Source organism: Chlamydotis macqueenii, chromosome 3 (genome assembly GCF_036417535.1).
Source record: "Chlamydotis macqueenii isolate bChlMac1 chromosome 3, bChlMac1.mat, whole genome shotgun sequence".
NCBI classification, from domain to species: Eukaryota; Metazoa; Chordata; class Aves; order Otidiformes; family Otididae; genus Chlamydotis; species Chlamydotis macqueenii.
In genome coordinates, this window is record NC_141558.1 from 61,304,780 (window position 1) to 61,331,570 (window position 26,791).

Sequence of the window (26,791 nt, forward strand, 5' to 3'; positions counted from 1 at the left end):
AGCTAAAGAATCCAGTATATCAACGGAATTAGGAGCACAAAATGGGAGACATTTTCATTCTGTGTTTTTTTTCTTTTCCTTATCTTGGAGAAAAAAAAAATAGATTCAGACAGCAGACTCATTTTTGATGGAAAGATGGTCGATTTTTGTTTCGTTTTGGTTTTGTTTGTTTGTTTGTTTGTTTGTTTCTGCAGAGGAGGACTTGTGGAGCACAGAAGATAGGGTGTTGCCTTAACGATTTGGCACTGATTTTCCTGGTCAGAGTATGAATATGCAGGAACAGCTATTCTTACTGAACTATCCCACCTGTTCATCTCTTTCCTAGCCATTTCAGCTGTCTGCAATGTAACTGGGCTTTTACAGCTCTGTAAGACAATCTTTCTTTTGGCCTTTGTAGTGTACATATGGTAAATGGTTCTCCTGTTGCAGATGGGTTGGCAACTTTGCTTACACATAGCAAAAATGTTTCTTGGGGAAAAAATCTGTGTAATTAATTTATAAATGAGGCAAGGAAGAGGTGAGCACACACTGCAAATTGGATTGCAGTTACTGGTCTAACAAAAAATGCTCCTTGTCTGCTTTGTCTGAGGAAGGCAGATGTGTTGTTACCGAATGGAAGCCATCCACAGTCCCTCAGTATAACTGTGATGCTGAAATCCATTGCAGTCTAAATCCACTTGAAATTTTGCGAGTTTCCTAGAAATTACTCAGAAGAAAAAAAAAGTATCAAGTGAACGAGTAAGAATATGTGCATTTCTAAGACTGAAGAATCTTCTGGATGTATGTGAAAGTTCTGTTCATTCACCTATATGATCTGTTACTGTGATTTAATATGGATGTAGTGGCTGCTGGTGAATATAGATAATGAGAGGCAGAAGTTCCTATTCTGACTTTTTGTGTAATGACCGACTTTTCACTTAATTTCTCTGTTTGCTTCTAAAAAATACGTATATACATGTATTTATCCATTTATCCTTCCATCTGTCCATCCATATAGATGCTCTCCCTCATGAACATCTTTTACAGGCTCTTTGAGCAGTTTTATAAGTGTGTGTCATTTACTTCATAATACTAAAAGTAAAATTGAAAAACACCGGTGTTGTTGCTGTTCACATCAAATTACTAGCTGTTTTCCTAGGTTTGGTAAAAAGCAAAGAAGAACCTTAAAGGAATCTGTATCGATTTGTTAATCTGGCTGCATTACAAACTTTCCATGTAAAAAAAAAAGTTATAGAAAAATCAGATTATTATAGATAGTGTAACAATGTATTTAAATACTGTCATCTTCTTCTTTCACAGGTCTATGGAAATGCAAGATCTAGCAAGTCCTCATAATCTTGTTGGAAGTAGTGATGCGCCGGGTTCCAAACTGGACAAATCTAATCTCAGTAGCACATCAGTTACAACAAATGGAACAGGAGGTAAGTATAGGACAATGCTGACACATAGCAAGTTCTGGCTATTTTTTAGTCATATGCATTTTTAAGATAATTTCAAGGATAACCATAAACCCATTTATAAACCCAGTAAGAATTATTAAAAAATTGCAGTCATACCAGCGTAAATCTGCTAATTCCATCTCCAACCAATTGAAGTAAGAGGCAGAACTGTGCAAAAGGGAAATAAGGAAAATCATGGAATTTGAACAAAGTGTTAAAGGTTTGGTTATACCTATTGGTAATTTGAAATAGATTGCATTTTCTGTGTCATACTTCATTGCTGAGTACCCTTATACCCTCAGCTACATCCATTTAAGTTAATTTTAAAGCTCTGCCAAAAAACGTGCATCAAAATTGGGCTTAAGTAGTTTTTTTTACATTATGAACATGCTAATTCCACTTCTTGGCAGGTAATGAAAGTTTGTCATAAAGAGATTTTTAAATTTTCCTCAAAACTTACTGGTTATTACTGCTGCATCTGTTAGTCTAGGGGCAGCACTAGCATGCAGCTACAATACAGATATTCCAATGCTTTCAGATAACAGATTCTGCCATAGCTGAACTAGAGCAGTGGGAGCTAGGGTACCACATTCGGAGATGGAGCCCTGTTCTCATTAGTGTTCATGAGAGTGACACTGTGGTACGAGTTAAGCTAGAGATTCAGCCCTCTTTTTTGGAGTTTATATATTGCTGTCTATTTTAACAACTGGCAGCAAGAAAATTTTTTTCGTTTGTTCTTTCTGGCCACAATGTAAACCATTTTATTGACTTATCCCTATTTAAAAAAAAATCTATCGATGTCTATGAAAAGTGCATGTGCCTGTGAGGGTAACAGAGCTCTGCAGAGAAGGGCTGAACCTTTAAGGTTCAACATATTTATATTTTTAACTATAATCCTTATTCTGGCATAAAGAGAAAGGAGAACTTCAAGCATACCATTAAAGAAAACTAATAACTACGTGCCTCTATGTTATACTTGCATAAATAAACCAGTTAAAATAATACTCATAAAAATAATACAATGCAATTAAAAGACTTGGCTCAAAGTGCAAAAACACTTACTTGCCTTGAAGACTATTCCCGTACACTGACCAGACATTGGGAGAATGAACCGTTGTACCGTTCCTGTTCTCAGGAGACAACATGACTGTGTTAAATACCGCAGACTGGTTGCTGAGTTGCAGTACTCCCTCTTCTGCAACAAGTATGAGAGACCCTGGTACAGTGCATGTGTGTGGTGGTGTGTCTCCCTGACTGCCGTGTGACATCTCTCTTGGTTTGCTCTGTTCTTTTGTTATGCAGTTTGAACATTTCCATGGGGTTTTCTCCCTCCTCCTTTTTTTCCACCCCTTCTCAGAGGCCTTTCCCACCACCAGAAAACTGGTAGAAAGTTGCTATAAATAGCTATCTTACCATATTTTGAAAGTCATTTGATGAGAAAGGAGAATTTAACCCACTTAGAATTAGCTTAACTGTCTACATGCTCCGAGAGCCCCGTGCCGATCAACATTGTTATGAACTGCCAGTAGTCAGCATTGCTGGAAGTCAGACCAATGGATTTTCCACAGAATGCCCATTTGTTTTTCTTTTATTTTTAGGTACAACATTGCATGATTTCCTGAGCACAAATCAAGGTTGACATTATTGTTACTACTCCTATTACTACTTTAATTCTTAATTAAAGCTTATGTCTAATGTGCTACTACATGTAACTTGCCACTTCACAAACATTTGGCCAATTTTTCCAAGCTATTGTTTTCATTTATGAGTTTCCTCTCATGTATTATTAATCATTATGAGTTATGACAATTAACAGTAATTATATACGTGACACTGTTGCAGTGCATATGGTATTAATCATAGGTGTAAACATGACTCTCATCATGAGATGAGATTGACTCTCTACAAGCCATTTCACAGGTGCCTAAGCTGTACATGTTTGGACTAAAGTTAGGAAGCCCTCAAAAACTTTTCTTTTTAAAAAACCCTCTGAATTAGCTTGCCATTTGTAAGCCACAAAGCCAGAGAGAATTTACCCAAAAAAAAAGGGTCAGGCTTGAGCACAAAAGATTGTTTGCCCTAGAATAACTGATGTCATGTTAACGCTTCTGCTCTGTTACAAGAATTTAAGGAGGGACTGGCCTAACTTAATCTGTCACCTCAGTTAACTGTTCAGCATGTTCAGATAAATGTAGAAGGTAATTATTTAAGTACTAATAATCAGTAGTGAGGAAATGTAATGTCAAAGTCCATGCATTACTTACATTAAATCTGATTTTCCATAGGCAGTAGAACATGTAGATCTGTGCTTCTAGTTGAGTATGTTCCTAGGAAAACCCTTAAGGTTTGCTAAAAGAAAGAGGAAAATGGTTCCTATGACAAGCTACATGGTTTATTGTTTTATGTGAGCTTTTAGTCAGACTTGTTTGCTCTAATAGCTATTACACTTGCTTGTCCTGCTTCATGCATAGTAGTAGCATCTCTTGCCCCTAAAATTCTGTGTTCATTTTCAGTCCTTAACGTAGAGAGGTTCTTTAGGAAAAAAGAGGTTGGCAGAGTAATAGTCACGTTGGTCTGCTGAGTCAGATCAACTTTACTTCATCAAGTAAAGAACTAATATTGTAGAACCTATTGCCTGTTGGGAGCTGTATTCTGAATTCATCTTCAAATAATTAAGTTTGGAAGGGAAACCTGGAGATCAGCTGGACCAACCCCTGCCCAGAGCCGGGCCAACTTTGCTGTTAGATCATGTTTCTCAAGGCAGCGAAGAGTTGAGTGTTGAATATCTCCAACTTGGAGATGCCGCAGACTCTCTGAGCACCCAACCCAGGGCCTGACTGCTCTCATAATGAAGAATTTTCCTTACATCTAGTTGGATTTTTCCCTTGCTGCAGCTTGTATCTATTGCCTCCTGTTGCTCCTGTTTTGAGAAGAGTGTGCATTTGATCTTTGTCATCTTTGCACCTTCCCATTAGATAGCTGCAGGCAGCAATTAGCTCTCCCCTCAGCCTTCTCTTCCTAGGACAGAACAAGGCCAGCTTCTTCTCTCTGCTTTATACATCATATGCCCCAGCCTCTGACCACGGTGGTAGCTCTACTCTTTTAGAATGTGTAGTCTTCACTGTTAGCAACACTCAAATCTATTTCCAGCTTGAGATTGCTTTTCATTTTATTTTTCCTCTTTCAATATGTGAAAAAAAAAAATTAAAACTAATCCACACTTTAAAAAATAGAATATTAAATGTATACTCCTTAAAGTATTCATCCAAAATGCTGATTCAAACTCTTAGCCTTTGCATTATGTCTAGAGCAGTTGCCGTAGTAGTAGTATCAGGTCCATACTCTAGCTCACATGTTGGAAATATAGAGATCGTTCTGTGTTTTTAATTGGTGTCAGCTTTTATTTTTATTTCAGCTTTAAATGTTCCTGGGTTTTTGATCTGATGTTAGAATTTTTTTTTTTTTTTTTTTTTTTTTTTAGTTAGCTTTGTGCTTTTTTCCCTCTTGGTTTAATGACATACAAGACAAATAAAGAAAGATAATAGTCCAAATGTCTAGCTACACTGAGGAAAGACCTTGATTAATTCCTCACTGTGATAAAATCTGAATGTAAGAAACTAGAACTGTTTAAAATCAACCGCGTATAAAGATACTTTCTACATGTATTTGTCAACAAAACACGGTGCCAATATGATGTTTTTCCTCAAGTTAAGTACATGAGAGAGTTTCTTTTGTTTTAGATCCTTTTCTGCTTGACAGGGAGAGAAAAAGATGGTGACTATTGGTGCTGATGGAAGTGCACTGCAGCTGGCATTAACCAGAACTAGACACAGCTCTAAAGTAAACATTTCAATTCATTACTGAAGTTTTTGTTAAATAAAACAGTTCAACACATACTGGAGTGTCTTTCTGGATGCAACACTGAACGTAGGTTTGTAGCTCGACATGGGCAATACTGGAATACCTTCTTGAATAGAAACAGATAAAGGTACTAAAAAGTAGGGTTTTTTTTTCATGTAGATAAATGTTCATACTCTGCAGAGAAAAGAGACCTGCATCTTATAAAGTAAAATATGACCAAAGATCTTCAGAGGAGAAAATACAAATCTTTCCAACTTAGTATGATTTTTCATTCTCCTGCTGAAGTAAGTGCAGATATCTTTATATAGCAATCAGAAAACAAATTAATTTAGTTACTTTTCATGCTTCGGGCAACAACCCATGCTCCACATGACTGAGAAGCCTGAGGTTCAGTGGAGGAAGTTGTTGTTTTGTGACAAATGACACTTAAGCTTTTTCTTGATGTATATTTTATTGATCTGATGAAAATAAAATCACATGTTTCTCATCTAAATAGAGAAATGGGAATGATTGATTACTCTTATGAATGACTTTGTTCATTTTGTGCAATTTTTGTAACAACTTTTTTTTAAAAAAATCAGAAGATAATAGCCTGCAAAATGACAAGGAATGTACAGCGGCTTGAAACAATGTGGCTAAAATTCTTCCCTGATGATTTCATATTGCATTAATATCTTGCTGCTTGCAGGGAGAATATATGGGTGTGACAGCTTTATTAAAGAGAAACAAAAATGAAAAGAAGTCTACATTTAAAAGACACACATCCAAATACATTTTAATCTTGCACAGTAAATGGAAAGATAAAACTGTATAACTTGTGTAAGGAAGTGCTACTTGGTTTCCTTAGCTTTGGGGCACCCGTGACACTTCAGGGCCCTCTCCCTGTTACAGAGACAAATGCATCCCAATTTCTCAGATGTTCCCTACTTGACAGATGTCCCTTTTAATTCAGCATAGGTCAATCGTGGAATTGTAGACATCTGCAGCATCCTGTATGACTTGCTGGAGTAAGATCCCTTTAGCAGGGTGACTGGAAATTGAGTGTGCTGTGGCAGGAGAGGTGGCCAGCGGAGGGCTTGTCCCAGGTGGCTGGCTGTATTGGTGGTGGTGCAGCTTCCAGTGAGCTCCTCCTTGTGCTCGCAGATATGGGGAGGAATAACAGAATGGTTCTTTAGGTGGTGTTCTGGGACAATTTTCCCATGAGAAAACCAAGTCCTTTGTTTAGCTCATCCACTCCCTGTTCCTCTACAGACTATAAGAGGGATGGTGAACTTGAGGGCAGCTCAGGCCATACTTGGACTGAGTCACCCTCTGAAGGTACCTTTCTTTCTTGCCTGGTTATGAAGGGAGATTAGTATGGACATTTTAAATGCCTAAAAGTTAGGTGACTTGAGTCTGAGCCATAGTTTGTAAATACATTACTAGCTCAGAACATGAAATTCCTCCCCTCCTCTTGCTCTTGCCAGTGAAGTCAAACGTGGATGGAGTGATACTGACAAGAGCTTTGCTCAGCTTAGCTGATGTCCCTCAGAAGTGTCAGGTAACTAGCTGGCAGAAAATGCCTCTTCTTGATGTATGTTAGATCTGCTGGGGGGCCTCTGCTAGCCTGACTGTCACAGCAAAGTCTTCTCCACAAATCCCAGGCTGTGTCAGTGGAATTTCAATACCTGGCACACGACCACGATAGTGACCCGGGAAGGTTCTTATTGCCACTTTGCTCTGCACCCTCAGGCAGAGACTGGTCCTGTGATATCTATAAGCAAGCTGCTGATATGTATGTGATAAATGCTGACACACCTAAGTGGCCTTCACAAAGTGATTGTGATAATATGCTGAGGGTTTCCACATTTCCTTGTCAAATATCTAATAAAAGCAGCAATGTATTCTGTTCTGCTGTTTCTTACCACATCAATTAGAAAGGTCGTTCCCAAACTCCATTACAAAAGTATGTGCTAAATGGTCTGCTTAGGTAACATTGAACTATAAAATCTAGATTGCCTCTGTGGTGTTTTCAATTATAGCTTGAATGGTAGGAGTGCATGATGATCCGTAAGAAATAGCTTGACTTAAGAGTGGACCCAAATGTTTGGTTAGCTCTGAGTTAGAAGCTGACTTGTCATAGCTGTTGTTTGTGTCCTGCTCTAGTTCTTTTGCTTTTTTTTTTTTCTTTTAAATGTCTCTCTTCATTTATGGAAAATTGCTTGCTGATGACCTAGCTCAAAAAGCCCCCCACAGACACCGTAAAAGGAGAAGGGGAAAGCAGAATGCTGGCACTGTGAAAGTAATTTGCTTCTATATGAGCATGAAACCATATTATTATTGTTCCACTTGTCAGGCAAAACTATTTTTGTTATGTGCTACATCCCTTGACAGCTGATGTTTCCTTCCTCTCTGCTACTCTTAGGGAATTGTTGGAATCAATTAGATTTACGTTGAAATCTCGCCAGAAGATATTCCAGTTGCTAAAACCAATAGACAGATGAATGCACAGATAAAAAGCTATGTAAATGCATGTCCATTCCAGACAGAGCAAGTGTAGATTGTCTCAATACAGTGGTAGAGCAAAGGTTGAAGCTGTTGCACCGCATGCTTGTTCTAGCTGGACTATTGCTAGTAAGACTGGCATGAGGACTCCGGTGTAAATTTAGAAGTAAAATTTCATGTCTACTTATTCTTCTATGTAGTGTCTCTTCTTGCAGTCAAAACAGAACCCATGAACAGCAGTGAAACAGCAACAACAACTGGAGATGGATCGCTTGACACTTTTACTGGGTCAGGTAAAGCCATAATAAGATGACATATTGTTAGATTCACATTAATATAGCATCTGATAACCTTCACAATGAACATTGCATGGTAGAAATCTTCTAAAAACTACAATAAAGTAACATTTTAATATAAAATAATAACAACTTTTTCATTTTTGTAAATGAAACTTTGCAATTTCTGGGAGCTATGATCTTAAAGAAACTTTAGTAATGACTAAGACCATTATTGTATGCAAAAATCTTACAGTAGTAGTGTTGTTATAGTACTGTAGATTTTTTTCAGTGTTAGTCATGTACGATCTTAGGAAAAAAAAATTGTATTTGTAACAAACATTCTAATTTGTAAAATTTAAAATCTTACAGGTTATATTTCAGTGCTAATCTTTTTATTCCTGTGAGCAGTGTGTTAGTTTAAACATTGACCAAATTGCCCCCAGCTGCTTTATTTCTGTGAAATTAAAATCTGTATTTTACTTTAAATAATCATAAGTTTCAGTTACTTCTTCTTAAAAACAAAGAAAACAAACAGCAATTTTAAAGTAGATTCCTATAAGTTATTAAAAGGTGATAAACTGTGAAAAAGTACAGATAATGTGTCTTGTAATCATTAAGCTGAATACTGACAATAATAATATTTAAAAAATGGGGAAGGAGAAAAAAATTTGCATCTGAAAATATCAGTTCAATGATGGCCTGACTGAAAGTTCACTGAAGCCAGGAATAGCCACTCCACTCTGGTACTACTATTACTTTAGTAGACTAAGGTAGTCAAGCTCTATTTAAAATATTTTGGAAATCACAATATTTCTGTGCAATGAAAATGTTTTAAAAACTGAGTGTATGTTTCTGGAATTGTGTTATAGGCATCAGTAAATGCAGATATACTCCGAAGCTGGGTATTCAGAAAACTATTTATTAAAAATTCAATGCCTGAAGAAAAGGTCTTTTGTGAGATGCAAAGCAAGTGTATACTATTTCTAACTTTAAAAAAATGAAAACATTGTCCTCATTATGATTATACTGAAAGAATATCATAAAGTCTAACAAGTTCCATTTAAAAATTAAGTCTTAGCTAAAAACTAGCTTTTTCACTCTGTTGTTAACTCTATCCTAAAGTTTTATTAGTAGTGATAACAGATTATAAGATGTCCAACCATATATATGATTTTGTCATATTGGTGGTGAAATTCTGTCAGCTTCTGCCATGTATTTAAGACATCTGAGTTGGATTCCACGTGTAAAGTGTGGCTAAGGCAATATTTTCGTGAAGGAGTGCCAAAAATTGCAGCCTCCAGTTCACAATTAGATAGCTAAGTAAGAATTTGATTTCCTTAGATGCCACTCACCCGTTAGATTCCACTGTTTTCAAAAGAAGTGTTGAGATCTCTACACTTTGGAAACTTGGAAACAATTGGTGCCACCAAAAAAAAGCCAGGGATTTGATCCTTAAAGAATGTTTTTTGCTGTTAGCCACTTGCATACTCAAAAGAAACTGATTCTCAGTTTAGCCCACAGACTCAACTATTAAATGAGTATGGAGATACACACTGGAAAATCAATAGTCTGCCTGTCTGGGTGATGTGCAGTCTCCATCATCAGAGTGAGACGCAGAGCTGCCTTGATAACACACTGAGCCTTTCAGGAAGAGTAAATCCATTACAAGAAAGATGGGGAGAGACTGTTCAGTAGTGAGGTAGATTTAGATTAGATATTAGGAAAACATTTTTTACAATGAGGGTTGTAGAACACTGGAACAGGTTGCCCAGAAAGGTGGTGGATGCCCCATCCCTGGAAACGTTCAAGGCCAGGCTGGATGAGGCTCTGAGCAACCTGATCTAGTCGGGGATGTCCCTGCTCCTTGCAGGGGGGATTGGACTAGATGACCTTTGAAGGTCCCTTCCAACCCTAACCATTCTATGATTCTATTATTCTATGATTACTTTCACACTTGCCTTTTCCTGGTACTTGCAAATTGGACAATTTGATTGGCTCAGTTTTGTGGAAGAAGTGCTAAAGAGCAACACAAACTCAACAAAAAAAGTATTTCTCTGACTTTTTAACCTAACTGGTTATTTGGGAAGTTTAACAGGTTGCCAAAGACAATAAATACCGATTAGTAGGAAGATGTTATTTCAGACAAATCAGCCGCAATTGAAAACAAAGCAAACCGAAGTCCAACACTGAACAGTTTTTTTTTCCTAATAGTCAGTTACATACGTCTGTTATTCCCAACTTTGACGAAGTGATAATGCTAGTACTGTCCTGCAGCTTTCAGACCACCCGTGAGCTCATTTTGTGAGGATGCCTAGACATATAGGCCACTAGCAGGGATATCACCTACTCTGTCTTATACAAGTATAGGTCAGAAGGACTCAAGCATCCTTTGTTGAGTCGGGAAGGATTTAGGTATGTTATGGAATTTTTAATGAAATGAGTCGTGGGTGAAAAGAGAACTCCTGGTGCTGAGATCCATCTGAGAGTCTGCCATGCAGAAATCCTCTCCTTCAAATATTCTGCCCATTAAAATGGATTTCCATGCTCCAAGGGCAATCAAAACCTGTGACATGTCCTGGAGCTTAGCAGAAGTCTGAACAAGCTTCAGCCCTGAGGGATGTAAGGTAGCCAGCTCTGTCCCTAATGACCAGCTGTAACCCAGAAAGTTGTGGTCAAACAGACTGTACAAGGTGCAGGGCAGGAGACATAGATTAAGCTTCACGGGTAACTATGATGAACCCCATTTTTTGATTGAAAAGTTGAAAAATAAAGCACATAGATCTCTTGAATTTGGAGTGACAATTGCCGCAGTGGCCTTGCCAAGGCCATTGGGCAAGCTCCTGCTCAGGGCTGCAGCTCACGTCTCGCAGCTCACACTCAGGACTCATATTCCTCCATCCTGCAGAGCTGCCCCTGGGAGAAACCGTGCCTCTTAGGAAGGGTGGAGAGTTGCCTTGTGCACCCCTCTTCCTCCTCCTTTTTCTTCAAAGAGTGACAGTTGGTAATTAATACCGGTATACTGGATTTGACGCTTTGTGGTCCTGCAGCAGACTCCCATTGGGGTGGGTATTCACAGGATGTAGAGAGCTGAACAGCCTTGAACTGAGTATTTTCATACTCTGAATTTGCTGCAGCTGCTGTACTGGGAGCGCATGCATTCTTGTGTTTATATTGCTTACAATACTGGACTAATTTGAGAACTGTTTATCATTTTAATGGAGCAGAGAGAGAGACATTTGAAGTTCTCATCGTTGTTTTTACTTAGTATTTATTACACACAGAAGGGATATAGAAAACAATTTCAGAAGACTATAAAGGTGAAATTAGGAAACACCGCTGCTATGTAAACTATGTTTGATCCCCTTATCTGTAGACATTGTTATCTGTTATTTAAATGACATCCTTTTAATCTAACCGCTTTGCACAGAATTTTCCAGATGCGTAATGAAAAAATACAAAATTCCAGCCTGTGTTAATATACTGAACCCAACACATGCTATCAGAACAGTTTATGGTCATTTAAATTATCCACAGCCATCTTGGCCAGTTTAGTTAACAGGTTAACTGGTAAGAGCTGGCTGTCAGCTTCTTGTGCCATAGGAGGACTTGAGAAATCAAGGGTCTTACACCTGCCCTGAAGAGCATTCCTTTGGTAGATTCAAGTAATGAAGTCTGAGAAATATTCGAGTTTTTTTTTCAGAGAAGAAACAGTTTTGATTTTGTTTTTAATATAAGCAACATAAAACAGTGTTTAATCCCATTCATATAAATGGCTATATAAAGTGGTGCAGTTATAAAAACCATAACAACCTGCCTCCACTATATCCTCCATTGCCAACAGTTCTCAGAAGTAGGATTAGGAGACTATCCAGCAGTGAAAGTTGTTTAAGTTTGATAACTCTTAGAATTACCAGTCTGATCTAGGAGATACAGGCATAGTCTGCGGGCTCTACTCAGTCATAATGTTCTCTTATGGTAGGTCTTGCACCCTCTGTTTCTCAAACATCTCACAGTTGAAAATGTAGTGCACAAATCAATGGGACAAGCTACCAGAGAAAGAGTGAAAAGAACAGACTTTTTAGTTTGAAAAGTACACAATTTACTTTGGCGGTACTTGCCTATTTTTCTCTCTCTTTACAAGCAGTAGTACCATCAGGGAAATTAAAAAAAAAAAAAGAAGAAGTTAAAAAAGAAAATTTAAAAACGGACATATTTCAGAAGTATTTTATTTTCTTGTCTGAATTTATAAAGTAAGGTATATACAAAAATAATAAAAATACAGGCAGATAGCTCAAGAGATTGAAATGAACAGTCATTCATTTTTTGTAGCTTACATCAGGTGTGGTGGAATGGTAACTGTAATCTAACCAAACTAATTAATCAAGTGAACTGTCATCCAGCAAATGATCAGACAAAAAGTGGAGCAGCACAGGCAAAAAAGATCTGATAAGCCGATAATGGATCACGAAAGTTCCTTGCTCTGAGAATCACCAAGGTCACTCTGTCAGCTATTGCTTGTCTTTAGAAAGGTCATAGGGATACAACAGGGAACACTAATTACTCTTCAAGTCTTAAATAACTGAAAGCATCCTGTAGAGCTCTACGGGCTGATTATGTTGATATATACAGCTGTAAGTTCTTCTAACTCTGGGAATAACTGTATGCACACCTAGTAGATCACTCTGCGGCTTGAGCTTAAACCATGGAAAGGCATTCTCAAAAAAAAAAAAAAAAAAGAGTATCCACACAAAATTAAATTCAGTAGGTTTCCATCGCAGGCAAACCCTCAATATCTTTTCAGTCAGCAACATTTTTATGAAATCTAGTGGCACATGTTGCAAAAATTATTATCCAATTCTTCTTTATTTTCAAGCCATACTCAACTGCACATTTAAAAAAGAAGCTAATTGTTTTCCTTTTACTGTATTTTCTTTTTAAGTCCTCCATGTTCTAAATGTGTTTAAACTAGCTTTAAAAATATGAAGTTCTGCATATGTTCAAAGCAATAGATCTCAAAGATGTTAATTAGGCCTGGATGTAGAAATATATCATGTTTCATAAAATACTTAGGAACCTAAACCTATTTGTCACTTATATAATTCTTGAAGTTCATTTCTACTACCATTACGAACAACTTAGGAAGAGGGTACACTTTGAAGTACAACTATGATTGATTAGACTAAAGAAATTCCAGTGCTTCATTGTGTACTACTTTAATCTTTTGAAAAGTGAATGAGCAGCAGATGGCCTAATAAAGACACTCTGTATGTTTGCCCAGTATGGATTTGCTCTGAAGGGATTGGTTCAACACTTTAGAGTGCATATATTTGGAATACATCTGTCTTAGTCAAGACAGATGGCTAAAGGAAAGAGAAACTTCCAAACACTTGGAACTAATCCAGTGTGAGCACCGCTTCTGAATGAAATTTTAATGGGATATGACTATTGTTCCGTTAGCTTTCTTGGAAAAGTGCAGCTGTGAGTAGTACAGGCATACACAATTCTGATGGCTGCTGGACAGGACTGTTTATGCTTACTTTGAAAACAAAAATATTGTTTTTAGTGGCTTGTTGATAAGGAATGGTATTTGTTTTCTAGTAGCCAATCTGGTATCTTCCATCACCTAAACTGATTAAAATTAAGCACATTCATATTTTCCCTACCCAGTATTAAAATCAAACTTGTTAATGTAAAACTTTTAAAGTATTTGTGTGCTATTTCAATCATGTGCAATACCATATGTTAAATGACAAGATTCTTTCTAACTACTAATTTTAATACAACTTGCAGTTTTGAAAGATCTGTGGAGTGTGGATCACAGATAATGTATGAAATATATGCTTCTGTAATATACTCAGAAACACATCAGTCAAGCTGAAAGAGCACGACAGCCATACCAACTAAAGAGTTCTGTACAACAATGAATTATTTAGGAGTTTTTTTGCAGTTCAGGTGACATTTATTTTGTTGAAAAGCCGTCTACTTCAATAAACTGCTCTGTTATTGTTGTTGCGTTAGTGTTCAGACTGTTTGCCTGCATTGGTCTGGTGATGTTTCTGACTGCTGTACTCTTATTTTCTGTTTTGCAGTAATAACAAGTAGTGGCTACAGCCCAAGATCAGCGCACCAGTACTCTCCGCAGATATATCCCTCCAAGTTAGTGTCTGCACCTCTTCTGGTCTTTTATTGGGAATTGACCTTGGCTCTACGCAGTTCTGTGGTTTGTTGCAAACAAGTGTTCATCAGCAAAAGAAACAGAGGGAAAGGAAAATACTAAAGCCTCAGTACTGACTCCATTGTAGCTCGCTCTCTCCAACTTTTTTTCCTTGCCTGGCTGCAGAGTAGGATCCTGCTCTGTGCTCTGTGCAGTATTGCTGCACAAGAAATACCCTTGAATATCTGCACACACAGAAGGAAAAACTTGGACTATTACATTCTCAGACATCAGCATCTTAAGAGTGCTGGCAATGTATACAGGCATATTTTGAAGAATACAGTTTATATTTAGAAATTACAATTGCGTGTGCAAGATGCATACTAAGGGGTAACCTTGTCACAGACCCTCCCAGTGCCAGCATTGCCAAACGCTTCCAAACATTCCAGTCATGAACCACCCTCTTCTCCTACTTCTCCAATATCATAAGATTTAAAAATCAGATAAATTGGATTAGCTTTTAATCTCATTTTTAAATTTTTAAGCCTAGGGGTGTTAGGAATAGAGAATTTCTTTCAGGTGGTTTTTTTTGGTTTTTTTTTTTTTTGAGGAAAATAGACTCTTGGGCAATCACATGAATCCAGGAGTAGGAACTTCAGGAGAAAGCACTGAAGATGTAACATGAAACAGCTACAGTTGGCAGTCTGTTAGTCTGCTTGTCCTGCAATCAGTGTTGTGCACAAGGGTGCTTGATTCCAGTATGCCATCTATTTGTTTCCGTGCATATGATACAAGTACCTGTGTGACTTTGATACTGAGAAAACATTGAAACTGTAGCTGATTAGGCTTTTTCAAGTTTCTTTAACAAGTTTGCATTCATATCATGATAGCCAACGTTTCTTGATACAGAAAGTAGGTGCCTGAACTAAGAACAGCCCTCAATCCACTTAAAACAGGTTTTGGCAAACTATATCAGATACTTTTGGCCAAATACAGTACAAGGTTTAATAGAGTTTTTAATCTACTGTTATAATTTATTGGCATCTAAATTAATGAGTAATCTTTTTCTGATAGTAATGGCTGCCAACTGTACTGAACTAATTAGAAAGAAAAAAAAATTAAAATTAGATTCTGAAATTTATTCATGGCTTTTAATGGCCAGGTTTCAGTTAGAGTAATTCTGCAGAGTGTGTTTATTCAACTCTTGGTCCATAAAGCCTTATTTGACTTACAAAACAATCCAAGACAAATGATTCTCTGTATGTTTTTGCAACACTGGAGGGCAAAAATTCTAAACTTGATTTTATTCAATCTCTCTATAAAACCCCAGTATTTATAAATAAAAGGCCATTTTAATTTCCATTCTATTTCCCTAGCCCATATTTTCCAAATGTTTAAAGCCTATCTGGTTACCAAAGTAGTGCCATCAATATTTTTCATACTGCTCGCAGTGGGCATGATCCATCTCCCGATGTAGCCAGAGGCTAGATGTCTGTTGAAGCAGAACCATACACAGAGGACATAATGTAATAGCTTTAATGTTCACCTCTGCATTTTCTTTATTCTTCTAGTCCAAGTTTCCTTCCACTGGACTAAAAAAGCGGGAGGGCTTTTCTGATTTAAGCAGGCTGATCTTGGCCCAGATAAAGCTGTATAGTGGTGGCACAGTCCACCTAGAGTTGGACACGGTAGCTTGTGAATTAAATTGTAGTGTTGGGACAGCACAAAATATTCACCGTGTCCTGAGGAATGTGAACCAGAGTGGTTTTTAGCTTATTTCAGTGGGGTATGGAATAAATCCCAGAAGAGGAACAGTTGGCAGAATAACGAACTGCCTTTGGACATCTCTAAACCTTTTTCTTTACTTTATTGCTTGAATCAACATACAAAGTATTTGTTGCCACAGTAATGCTATTTTTCCTGATATTTAGGCCCTATCCACACATTCTTTCTACACCAGCAGCTCAAACAATGTCTGCCTATGCCGGACAAACCCAGTATTCAGGAATGCAGCAACCAGCGGTCTATACAGCCTACTCACAGACAGGACAGCCATACAGCTTACCCACTTACGGTATTTGACCTCTTATTACTTCACCTTACCTAGAAGTAAAAGCAATGCCGATGTGAATTATTTTTGCTTTCTTTTTTATTTTCCCAACTGTAAGAAAATATTTTAAAGAATCAGTTGAAAATTAATTTCTTATACAGATTTGGGTGTAATGTTGCCAGGCATCAAGACGGAAAGTGGGCTCTCGCAGACCCAGTCACCACTGCAGAGCAGCTGCCTCAGTTACAGCCCAGGGTTTTCCACCCCACAGCCAGGCCAAACACCCTGCTCTTATCAGATGCCAGGTGAGTAGCCACCACCGTCAGGGTTCATCCCATCCCACTGCTGCAGATGGCCCCCTCTTCCCTCAGGTTTATGAGATATTTTCCATTCATTTTTGTGAACTCTGGCAAGTACGCTTACCATTGGCAGCTACTTTTACCTCTAAAATGTAAAGCTAAGTATTTTTTTTCAGAACTAATATTCATACATGTATTTATTGTGGTCATCTGTTAATTTAGATCTGGTCATGCAAAGCAGTCCCTGTTTGCATGTTCATTTTCTGGGGGGTGAAATCACATGGCAGGACTGGAAGCATTTGTTGTATTTAATATTTAATGGTTGGACTTGATGATCTTAAAGGTCTTTTCCAATCTAAACAATTCTATTCTATTTATTAGCGTACACAAGTAGCTTTTCTCTGTTTACACATTTCTGACTATGACATCATTTGATGCCTGTTTCTTTTTGCATTACCATAATTGTTAGAATTTCTCCTTAATTCATATTTATTATTCAATTATTAATTCACTTATTATGCTTTGATCATTGGTAATATGTTTTATTTGGATATTATATTATTATATTTTTATTTGGATATTTTAAGATTCTTATACAAGGGTTAATCTTTTGAATATTACAAATTACAATATGAATCATGTGACTTACATTGAAAACAAGGACATTCCTCATTACAAATGGATTAAAAACACCTGGATCACTAAAATACGCTTTCAAAAGTTTTTTGTTTCATCAGTGAACATATACTAACACTTAGTTCTAAAGTGTTAGAAATGAAGGAAAAAGAGAAAAACTATATTTGAGGAGAGGTGAGACACTGCAGTAAATTGAAAAATGCTTTCTCAATTGGGGGAGTGACTTCCTGCCAATACCTCCCTTGCAGGGTGTGAAGAGGAATGTGTATGCCTGTATGTGTGGAAGGAGCATTTCATTTCTTTTATAGTCTCATTACAGTGTTTTATTCTTTAAACAGAAAATAAAAGTTGTTTGTTCTTCTGATTTATCTATGCCTTAACATGGAATATTGTATTTAGAATTTTATTTTGATTCACAAGCAAGTTCTCACAGTTAATTTTATTTCTTAATTTTAGGTTCTAGTTTCACACCATCATCCACTATTTATGCAAACAATTCTGTTTCAAATTCTACAAACTTCAGTAGTTCACAACAGGTATGAATATTAACATTTTTGTTTGTTTGTCAATTACAAAAGGATTTATATAACTCTAATGATAGCGTGTTATTTTAATTTAGATCTGTTATGTTGAATTAGACTCACTGTGGTTCAATGATGTTTTCTATGAAAAACAATTAAAATCCCAGTGGAAGCCTAGTTCCATCTTTTGACACTTAAATACTTCAGCAACGTCCCTGTAGTCTTTTAGTAAATATCCTTAAATTTAAAAAAATGTTAAATATCCTTAAATTAAAAAAATCTAAACTAAACCCCTCAAACTCTTGAAAAAATCATGTGATTGCACACTTAGAAATATTTAATGGAAAAATCACTCATTACTCAATTAAGTACTCTGCTTCATTCGCTATTTTAGGATTATCCATCGTACACAGCTTTTGGCCAAAATCAATATGCACAGTATTACTCAGCATCAACATATGGTGCATATATGACCTCAAACAACACAGCTGATGGCACTTCTTCATCATCATCAACCTATCAGTTACAGGACTCCCTCTCTGGCCTGACTAGTCAACCAGGTACAGATCTACATTCAGGTGAAAACAATTTTTGTATTTTATTCTGTTTTTGTGTAAAGACAAGATTTCCATATCAACCTTGTTTGAGTACACACATTTTAAACTCATGCTGTTCAGAAAACTTCATCATGCAAACCAGCCGAAGTAGGCATTTTGGTTTTGTTGTTTAGCTAGGAAACCTGTCTAGTTTGTTTGTTAAATAAAGGTCCTTGCGGACTGAGGTGGTTGTCTGTCAGGAAGGCCTGAAAAATTTACAATAGTCTGGTAGGGATTTATTAATATTAAAAACAACTGTATGGTAACAAACTTTTAGTGAATTTTGAAATAAAATTTCAATGAGCTTTCCTGTTACTGACAGTGGAACATTCCTATATCCACCTACATGTTCTGAAGCATTTCTGAAAGGAATTTAAAACAAGACACTGTTGTTCATTTAATTATGCCCCGATTATGCTAGCAAGAGTACATGGGCTTTATTCAAATATATACAAGCCATGCTTGCCATTTCACAAATTTAGGTAACTAAGAATAGAGCGATTGGTTATTAGCACAAAAAATAGCATTGAGGGAGTTGAAGTTGCAGAAAGAAAGTTCTCAGGAGGCTCAGTTTGCCTGCCCGGCTCTGCCCCCTTGTGCACATCCACCACAACACAGTATTTTGTTATATTCCTGTATGCTTACTTTCCTGTACTGTTTCTATTGTATAGGACGTTCTTAAAGACCTAGCTCGGTATTCTGTCATATCTTCATAACCCAAGTAGCCTGCTAAGGAGTAGCATCTATGGGAGAGGTTATCTGTTGCCAGATGCCTGGCTCATTCTTGCTAGATCAGCCTCTTCCAGGGGCACTGGCTTTGCTTATGGAGCATGAGTAGTGTCTGCCTTACCCCACAGACTGTGAGCATTTATACGAAGATTAACAAACACGGGGTTGGATTAGGCTCTGAATAGGGGGGAAATGTGCTTTAATCACAGAATCAGCTCAGTCTTCCTAATTCTCATCCTAACAACTGCAACATCTCACTGAGAAGTATAGTAGAAAAACTAATGTATTATAATAATGAATTTCAACAAAGGAAGGGTAACACTGCATAGAAAAGTATAAGCAAGGGCTCATACTTCGTAGAAGCAGCTTAAATGTACTGAAAACTTTGTAATTTTAATGGCAGGAGTTGAAATTTTTCCTTGCCAGTTGTTTTCCTCAGGCTGATTTTTCAAGAGTGTATGTGTGTGTGTCCATGTGCATACACAGGTTTGTGGTATAGTATGGAATGGCACGGTACAGTACGGTACGGTATGGTATGGTATGGTAGTGAATGGATATGGAGAGACATACATTCTCTTGGTTTTTGATGAAAGTGTAAAATGTTATTCAGGAGTGTCAGAATGCAAATTTAGGAAGAAAAAGCTAAGAGGTAACTTGAAATCAAGTGAAATTTCAACAGTTGCAGAACATCTATATCAGACACAAATCCTATGTGAGGTATTTTTAAAAGAGTGTGAGGAGTACTCACAAGTGATGTTTTTGATAATTGTATATGTTCTGTGTACTTCCCTTTGTTCCTTTGTTATTCCTTCATATTTTTATTTGAGAAAATCAGACAATGTTTCCAATATTGTCTCTCCCTTGTGTATCTGTATTTCCTAGAAAAGCTGTATAAATTTATCACGTATTACAAACTCCCGTAGTATTGAATTGCATTGACAAAAGAAAGGAATCTTACATAGCTTGAACAGGTTGAAAAAATATGGAAGGCTTCACATCTATGAAACAGTAAGGATTTTTCTTGTTTGTGGACTGTTTAAGCATGTGAACTTGTTTTCCTGTTAAGTAGGTTGTGCTTCTGAACTTAGAGATCTGCCCACACACTCCTTATTTCTGTGAAGTGTTGCACCGATCATGTGACCCTCTGCTAAGAGTGAAACACCCACTTTGCGAATACGTGACATGCCGGTGCCCTTCTGTGTCACTGTAAAAATAAATTTTCGTCAGTGAGGTGCAATGCCTTGGACATCACTTCAGATAGAATAGATCATACTGCAGAGCTTCAGCACTCACCATCTTCACTTGCTGTTTAACAGGGCTTTGTTTTTTGGTTCTTACTCCAACTAAAACCTAAGATAAAACACAGCAAGGCACTTCACTCTTCTGCCATCTCTGATAGCTATTAGTTCAAATAACTAATCAAAGCCTCTAGTACTCTCCACACATACAGGATTTCTTGTCTTCATAATAACACCCCATCAGATCAAGAGTTAGTATCAATTACAATTGTATTTCTTAATCGAGTAAAGAAAATTAGATTAAAATTGGAATAGACTTCGCTCTTTCTGCTACTTATAACAAGCAAAAACACATTACAAGCCAGGGAAAAAGAGTTTGTCATGTTGAAGCCATCCTCTGGCTGCCCTTTGTGGTAAGAATATGTAACAAAAGACAATTAATAAAGAGAGTATGAAGGGGCTCAGTAGTTCATCCATCCCACATCTGCGTAAAGCTCAGCTCCTTAACCTTCCCATAGATGTCTCTTCTGTGTTTGTGTTGTGCTGCCCTACATTAAGATTTTTCAAAATGCACTCGTTACCACAGAGTATCTGTGAGACAAATATGTATCTCCAAGGGCACTTCATCTGAAATTGGGATAAATCAGATGAATCCTGAGATGAAGTCTCAGGAGATGGGTACATTTTAGTACATTTGATGATTACATTAGTACACTTAATCTATGGCAGATAAAATTCTAGCAGAAGGAATAGGCCAGAATAAAAGCTTCATGTTTAGGCACCTCACTTCTATATATCCAAAGCTGGGCAAGGTGAATCACTCATAAGGTAGTAGCTCCAGTTTGGTTACGGGATGCAGCAGAGCTTGGTCTCTCTTAATTTGGTACCCACAATGAAGTCACCCTTTGCAGCTTCTCCAGGAGATGGCATTATATATGCAGACTGTGCCGACACCTCTTTTCTCCTGCTTTAGAGGCACAACTGTATTTTAACAGGTGGGAAACAATGTTCTGGGTATGAAAGACCATCTCCATTTGTAACAGTGGTGCTTCACATGAGCCACTGTATGAGTACGTGTATAAATATCTGTGATAAAGAGGTCATTCCATGTTCTGGTTTTAACATTTTCCTCTTGCTTTATTGGACCTCTGATGCTGTTCATAGTTTCAGTGGGAGGAGGCTATGAAGTACATTTATTAGGCATGTACTGAATACTGGAAAAGCTAAAAAATTTCAAACATTGCAATAAAAATTTCTGTCTAATATGAGCTGCAGTAGTAATTCTTCATGAGGGTAACATCTCAGTACTCTTTGGTACTAGAATTTCTCACATTCTTTTATGTTATGTGACTGAAGTTTTAATAAGTTTTCCTTTTATCAGCATTGACCTCGTTTATAAAGGAAATAGAGGATAAGAAAATGCAGTTGCTCCTTTAGCCTGCTGTTGGTAAAAAACAAATCAAGCAATTAAGCCTACAGTTGTTAAAAAAAAAACCCATGCACTACTGACTTCTGCAGTTCCAAAATAGATGCATACCTTGCGTTCAAGTACGAGACAGCTGCTCATTCTGATTTAGAGATTAGCGTAATGAAATAAAGTTGGCTTTAAATAGCTAGAACTTACAAGGTACAGTGATTAGTTACAGTACTGATTAATGGATAATGATGCAATCATGTACAGCGTTGACCCAAGCAGAAGCCTGGGGCAACTGGTAATGGCTAATGCTAAATGAAAATTGAAGTTATTTACTTCAGTTGTTGGATTCTTATAGAGAAAATTTAGAATAGGGCTGGTTTTTATATTTTATTTTTGGTAGATTAGAGTAAACACAGTCATTGAGAACAGGTGTTTTAATACATTACCGTAGAAATGAATCTTGATTTTGTTATAAATGTTGACATGTTAGAAATATGGAGACTTTTGTGGTGAAAATGTGAACATTCATCTTCACTTAGTTAATTTTTGCCTTTTCATTTCAGGGTTTTTGTTTTGGGATGTTTTTTCCACTCTGACAGAAAAATCTAGTAAATGATATTTTTGTACAGAATTCTTGCACATTCAGAACTTCTTTTGAAGCCAGTGTCGGTTTTTGCTGCGCAAGGATTCTGGTTATGAATTTTTGTACTTTTGTACACTTACCAAAGTATATTCTAGTGTTCTACTTATGGGGAAAGAACTAAGATAATGTGACCTTATTGATCGCTCCACTGCCTGCAGTGTCCTTACTGACATCAACACTGTGCTGGGAATAGAAATGATTAGTCAACAAGAACTCCCTCTCTGTTCTGTGGAAACAAAATGAAAACAGCACGGGAACATTATTCATTAGATATTATTATTGCTGCTCAATTTTCCCATCATTTCTTGGCAAACAAGAATTTTAGCTGAAAAAGAAAATACTATAGAATGCATATTACATGCATGTATCCAAATTAGGACAGACCTACCTAAAATGATATTTGAAATAAGTTCTCAAATTGCAGTTCTGAAAAATCTCTTCTTAGCTCCTGCCTGAAAGTTTGACTCTGTTTTGTGCAAGCAGACAAGCACATTGGTTTTGAAACATTGAACTAGTCGTCACCTAGTTTGAGAAAAAAGTAGTAGTATCGTCTTCTATACAATAGTAGAATAATTTCAGTACTTTCCCAGGAAGTGAGAGAGTCAGATTTTATTTCTTCTTATTTCATGGAAGATTCATCAACTTTCACTTGGGGGCACAGGGATGTGGATTCTTGCTCATGAAAGTATGTCTTCGTACTTCATATATATAAGTCATTCAGTCAAATAAATCAGTGTGCTCTGGAGAAGGTAATGGAACCTAGACATGTCTTTTCCAGGTAAATGTCCTAACCAACAGACTTGGAAACTAACTTTCTTCTTGTTCTTCCCTTTCCTTGAATCTTGAATTCTTTCCTCACAATGTCTAGAGCTCCCATTCAGGAATGTGACATTATGGACTTAAATCTTATTCTTCCAAGAAATACAACAGTGTTTTTCCAGTCAAGATATATAAATATATCTTCCCAGTGTATTTATTTTAATAATCTTCTGCATGTGGTTCACTGTAAGGTATAAATAAATGATGGAAGAGATTACAAATTTAACTATTGTGTTACATTATGCACAGACTTTTAATCGAGACTGCAGTCTATTTTTTCTTCTTACAGCCTACTAGGCTGAAATTGTTTTCTTTTATGTTGTGGAGGAAGAATAAGGTGAATGACTCAGGGAAGATCAGAGAAATATTCAGTCATTCATGTTGGAAGGGACGTCTGCGGGTCTTTTGGTCCAGCCCGCTCACATGGACGAGCCAACTTAGATCATGTTGCTCAGGGCTGTGTCAAATCGAGGTGGAGAATGCATAGCCTCTCTGGGCACCTGTCCCAGGGCCTGGCCACTGTCACAGTGAAGGATTTTTATCTTGCATCTAACTAGAATATCTCTTGCTGTGTTTTCTGTCTGTTGCTTCTTGTCCTTCCTCTGTATACCTCTGTGAAGAGTCACTCAGCCTTTCCTCCTATGTGCTCAGCCGCTTGGTGGCCCTCACCTGGACTAACTCCAGTTTATCAATACCTCTTGTATTTGGGGACCCAAAACTAGACAAGTTCAGAATGGAACAGGAAAATCACTCTCCTTGATCTGCTGGCCACTTTCTCTGTTACCTGGTGGACTTTGATGACCTTAGTGATGCTGCATTGTAAAAATGAATGATGTTCAGATTGTAGCTCAAAATCAGATGCATCATAGGTGGTTCTTGGGAAATGTTTGTACCAAGTATTCTGCAGATGTGCCATCATGAGCAGTTTTAACAAATATTACCAAAGTAGCCCAGAAACACACAATTGTATGCAGCATAAGGACTCCCTAGAACCAAACTTTGTAGTAGATGTCAGATCTAAGCTGTATCTTTTCCTTCTTTAATGATGAAGGAGGATTTATGTCATTTAGCACCTGGGGACCTAGACAAACTGCATTTATTGCTAGCAGTTTTAAAAGGGCACTGAAGGTACTGTGTTACGAAGAAAAGGATATTTTCTGTTTACTGAGCTGTGGCATAAAAGTACTTTGTAAGGGGAAGGTCCATGCCATGCTTCCTGCAGTCTGTCTGTCTTACATAGCTACTTGTTTGTGATCACCTCTAAACCTCTTTGTTACCAGCAGAGGCAAAGTAGATAAAATGAGTAAGTAGCTATGAGTAGTAGATAAAAAGGGACAGGCGTGTTAAGAGCAACTATGCCACACCAGATAAAAGGTCCTTCTAGCACATCTCGGACAGCAGACAATAGCTGACACTTTGAGAAAGATGATCAGAATACAACAAGCATGACTTCACTCTCTTTCTGGCAGTAACTGGAATATGGCATTTAATGTTATGACTTTCCTCTGGCAATTTATGGGCAGAGGTAAGGTGAAAAAAAAAAAGTTAACTCCACTACAGAGCAGGTGACATGGAGGAGGAGATGAAGCAGGAAGCTGACTGGCTCTTCTGGTGCGTGGACATGTGCCAAAGGGTGTTCTGGTGAAAGTAACACAGGACTTGGAAATAAGTCTCGCTGAACTCCAAACCTGGGAAATGAACTGCTTTAACTAAAAGGCACTGCACACTGCATGTTTTGAGAAGTCATTAGTGTGACTTTTAAAATAAATCTTCCTTGGATCTATCAATATTTTGCATATGCTCATGTGTATTTGTATATATGTCTGCAATGCATATGTGTCATTTTAATCTTTCCCTTATTCTGCTAAGATTTATAACATTTTCTCAGTAAAGTCAAAAGTGTTATCACATTATCACTCATACAACTTTTTAGATGCATCTTGTGGTTGAGTTTGCATACAGACATGTCTAACTATGAGAAAAAAAAAAAGTTTATTATTTAAAAATCCAGCACTAATTTTGCCATGAATGGTTGACTTTTCAGGGGAGTTTGATACAGTGCAGAGCCCCTCCACACCAATCAAAGATCTTGATGAGAGAACATGTAGGAGTTCTGGGTCAAAGTCTCGGGGTAGAGGGCGGAAGAATAATCCATCACCCCCTCCGGACAGTGACTTGGAGGTATGCCTGCGGTAATTGAGGAATGGTAATGTGAAGGTTTCTTCTGATGAAAAGTAAATTCTGAAAACCACAGCGGTGGAAATAGCTGAAGGCATTTCAGAAAACATCGTGGACTCAGTCTCACTAACTGAAATGAACAGATATTAGTCGCTGTTTTAACATACATGTACAATGAGGCGTTACTGTTCTACATGACAAAGTTAGGCAGAAAAGTAAATGTGATTCAGCCTTGCACTTTTTAGGTCTAAGATTGTCTGTCTTTCAGTTTCTTATGCAATAGAACCACAAAATTGTGAGACTTCTTTATTCAAAATTGTCACATTTTCTTTTAGTTTTTTTAATAGGAAGTCTCAAGTATATTGCTCAGCTTAATGACATGTATTTGTGAGTGCAGTGTAAATATGCGGGATCATCTGGCCATAGCCTTTCAAACACTTATGTGCAGGTTTGTCCTTGTGCTTGCAAGTGAGGTCAGTGGATTTCAACGAGGCAGCTTACATCAGTGAAGTTATGGCTGTACTTAAATATGAGCAAGATCAGTGCCTTAGTGAAGAAATGTATCTGCCTAATATATGGGGTGATGATTTAAAACACAAGTGGTCTCTTAGCAATGGAGTAATTATAGTCTTATGACTGCTGGGTTAGCAGCGCGCTGCCTCACAGTGACAGGAGGAAGCGGAGTACCTGTGTGTGTGTGAAGCACTCCGGCTCTGGCAGCAGGGGAACGTGCTGCCCACTGGTGCTCTGCAGCGTGTCCCCTCCTGCCACCAGACAGGCCCTGGGAGTGAGGAGCCCTAGCCAGCCCCACTGCCATGCCTTTACTGACCAGCTCCAGGGACAGCAGAAGACAAGACAGTTGCTGGGACTTGGCTTTATACCTTTAATTATTTACATTCTGCATGACATTATATGTGGCATATAGTGCTTTTATCCAAGACTTAATTTTAGCTATGCTGGAGAAATAAAGAAGAACCTTGAATCAGTAAGACTTGCAGATAAGTGTCTGAGAGAACAGTTTATTCTTAAGTTAACAATTGTTTGACCCCCATCATGTTTCTGAAATCTGTGCTACACAGCTGTTTTGAAAAGCTTGTTAGGAGACAAGTAAGAAATGGTTGAAGAGTTTAAAAGTTACCATCCTTCTGACTTTTTACCATGCATGATACACTGTTCCTCCTGATTTTTGGAGAAAATCTGCTTGGTTAAGCAATTAAACTTCAGGACTGACTTGACTTTTAGCCCACTGGGTGGGATGGTTGTGGGACTTCGATGTTATTTGTTTAATAATACTGTCCCCACTTCTTTTTTTCAGCGTGTATTTGTTTGGGATTTGGATGAAACAATCATAGTTTTTCATTCGCTGCTCACAGGATCCTACGCACAGAAGTATGGCAAGGTATGTGAGCCATGAGGTCTATGTCGATTTACTGCATCAGAGCTATCTGG

General features: G+C 37.5%; 1 protein-coding gene across 7 annotated transcripts in view; it reads left to right on the top strand.

Moving 5' to 3' along the window:
* The window catches only part of EYA4 (EYA transcriptional coactivator and phosphatase 4), a 159,927-nt gene that overhangs the window by 104,727 nt on the left and 28,409 nt on the right, over window positions 1-26,791 (top strand). For 3 of the 7 annotated variants that reach the window (XM_086744731.1, XM_086744732.1, XM_086744730.1), the window contains exons 4-13: window positions 1,300-1,421; window positions 2,575-2,643; window positions 7,985-8,077; window positions 14,152-14,218; window positions 16,148-16,290; window positions 16,428-16,571; window positions 17,658-17,737; window positions 18,117-18,300; window positions 25,209-25,345; window positions 26,658-26,741. In XM_086744731.1, coding sequence (XP_086600857.1) covers window positions 1,300-1,421; window positions 2,575-2,643; window positions 7,985-8,077; window positions 14,152-14,218; window positions 16,148-16,290; window positions 16,428-16,571; window positions 17,658-17,737; window positions 18,117-18,300; window positions 25,209-25,345; window positions 26,658-26,741 — 1,123 coding nt within the window. The remainder of the gene's footprint in view (window positions 1-1,299; window positions 1,422-2,574; window positions 2,644-7,984; window positions 8,078-14,151; window positions 14,219-16,147; window positions 16,291-16,427; window positions 16,572-17,657; window positions 17,738-18,116; window positions 18,301-25,208; window positions 25,346-26,657; window positions 26,742-26,791) is intronic. The other 4 variants (XM_086744735.1, XM_086744734.1, XM_086744736.1 and 1 more) reach the window with 3 other exon arrangements.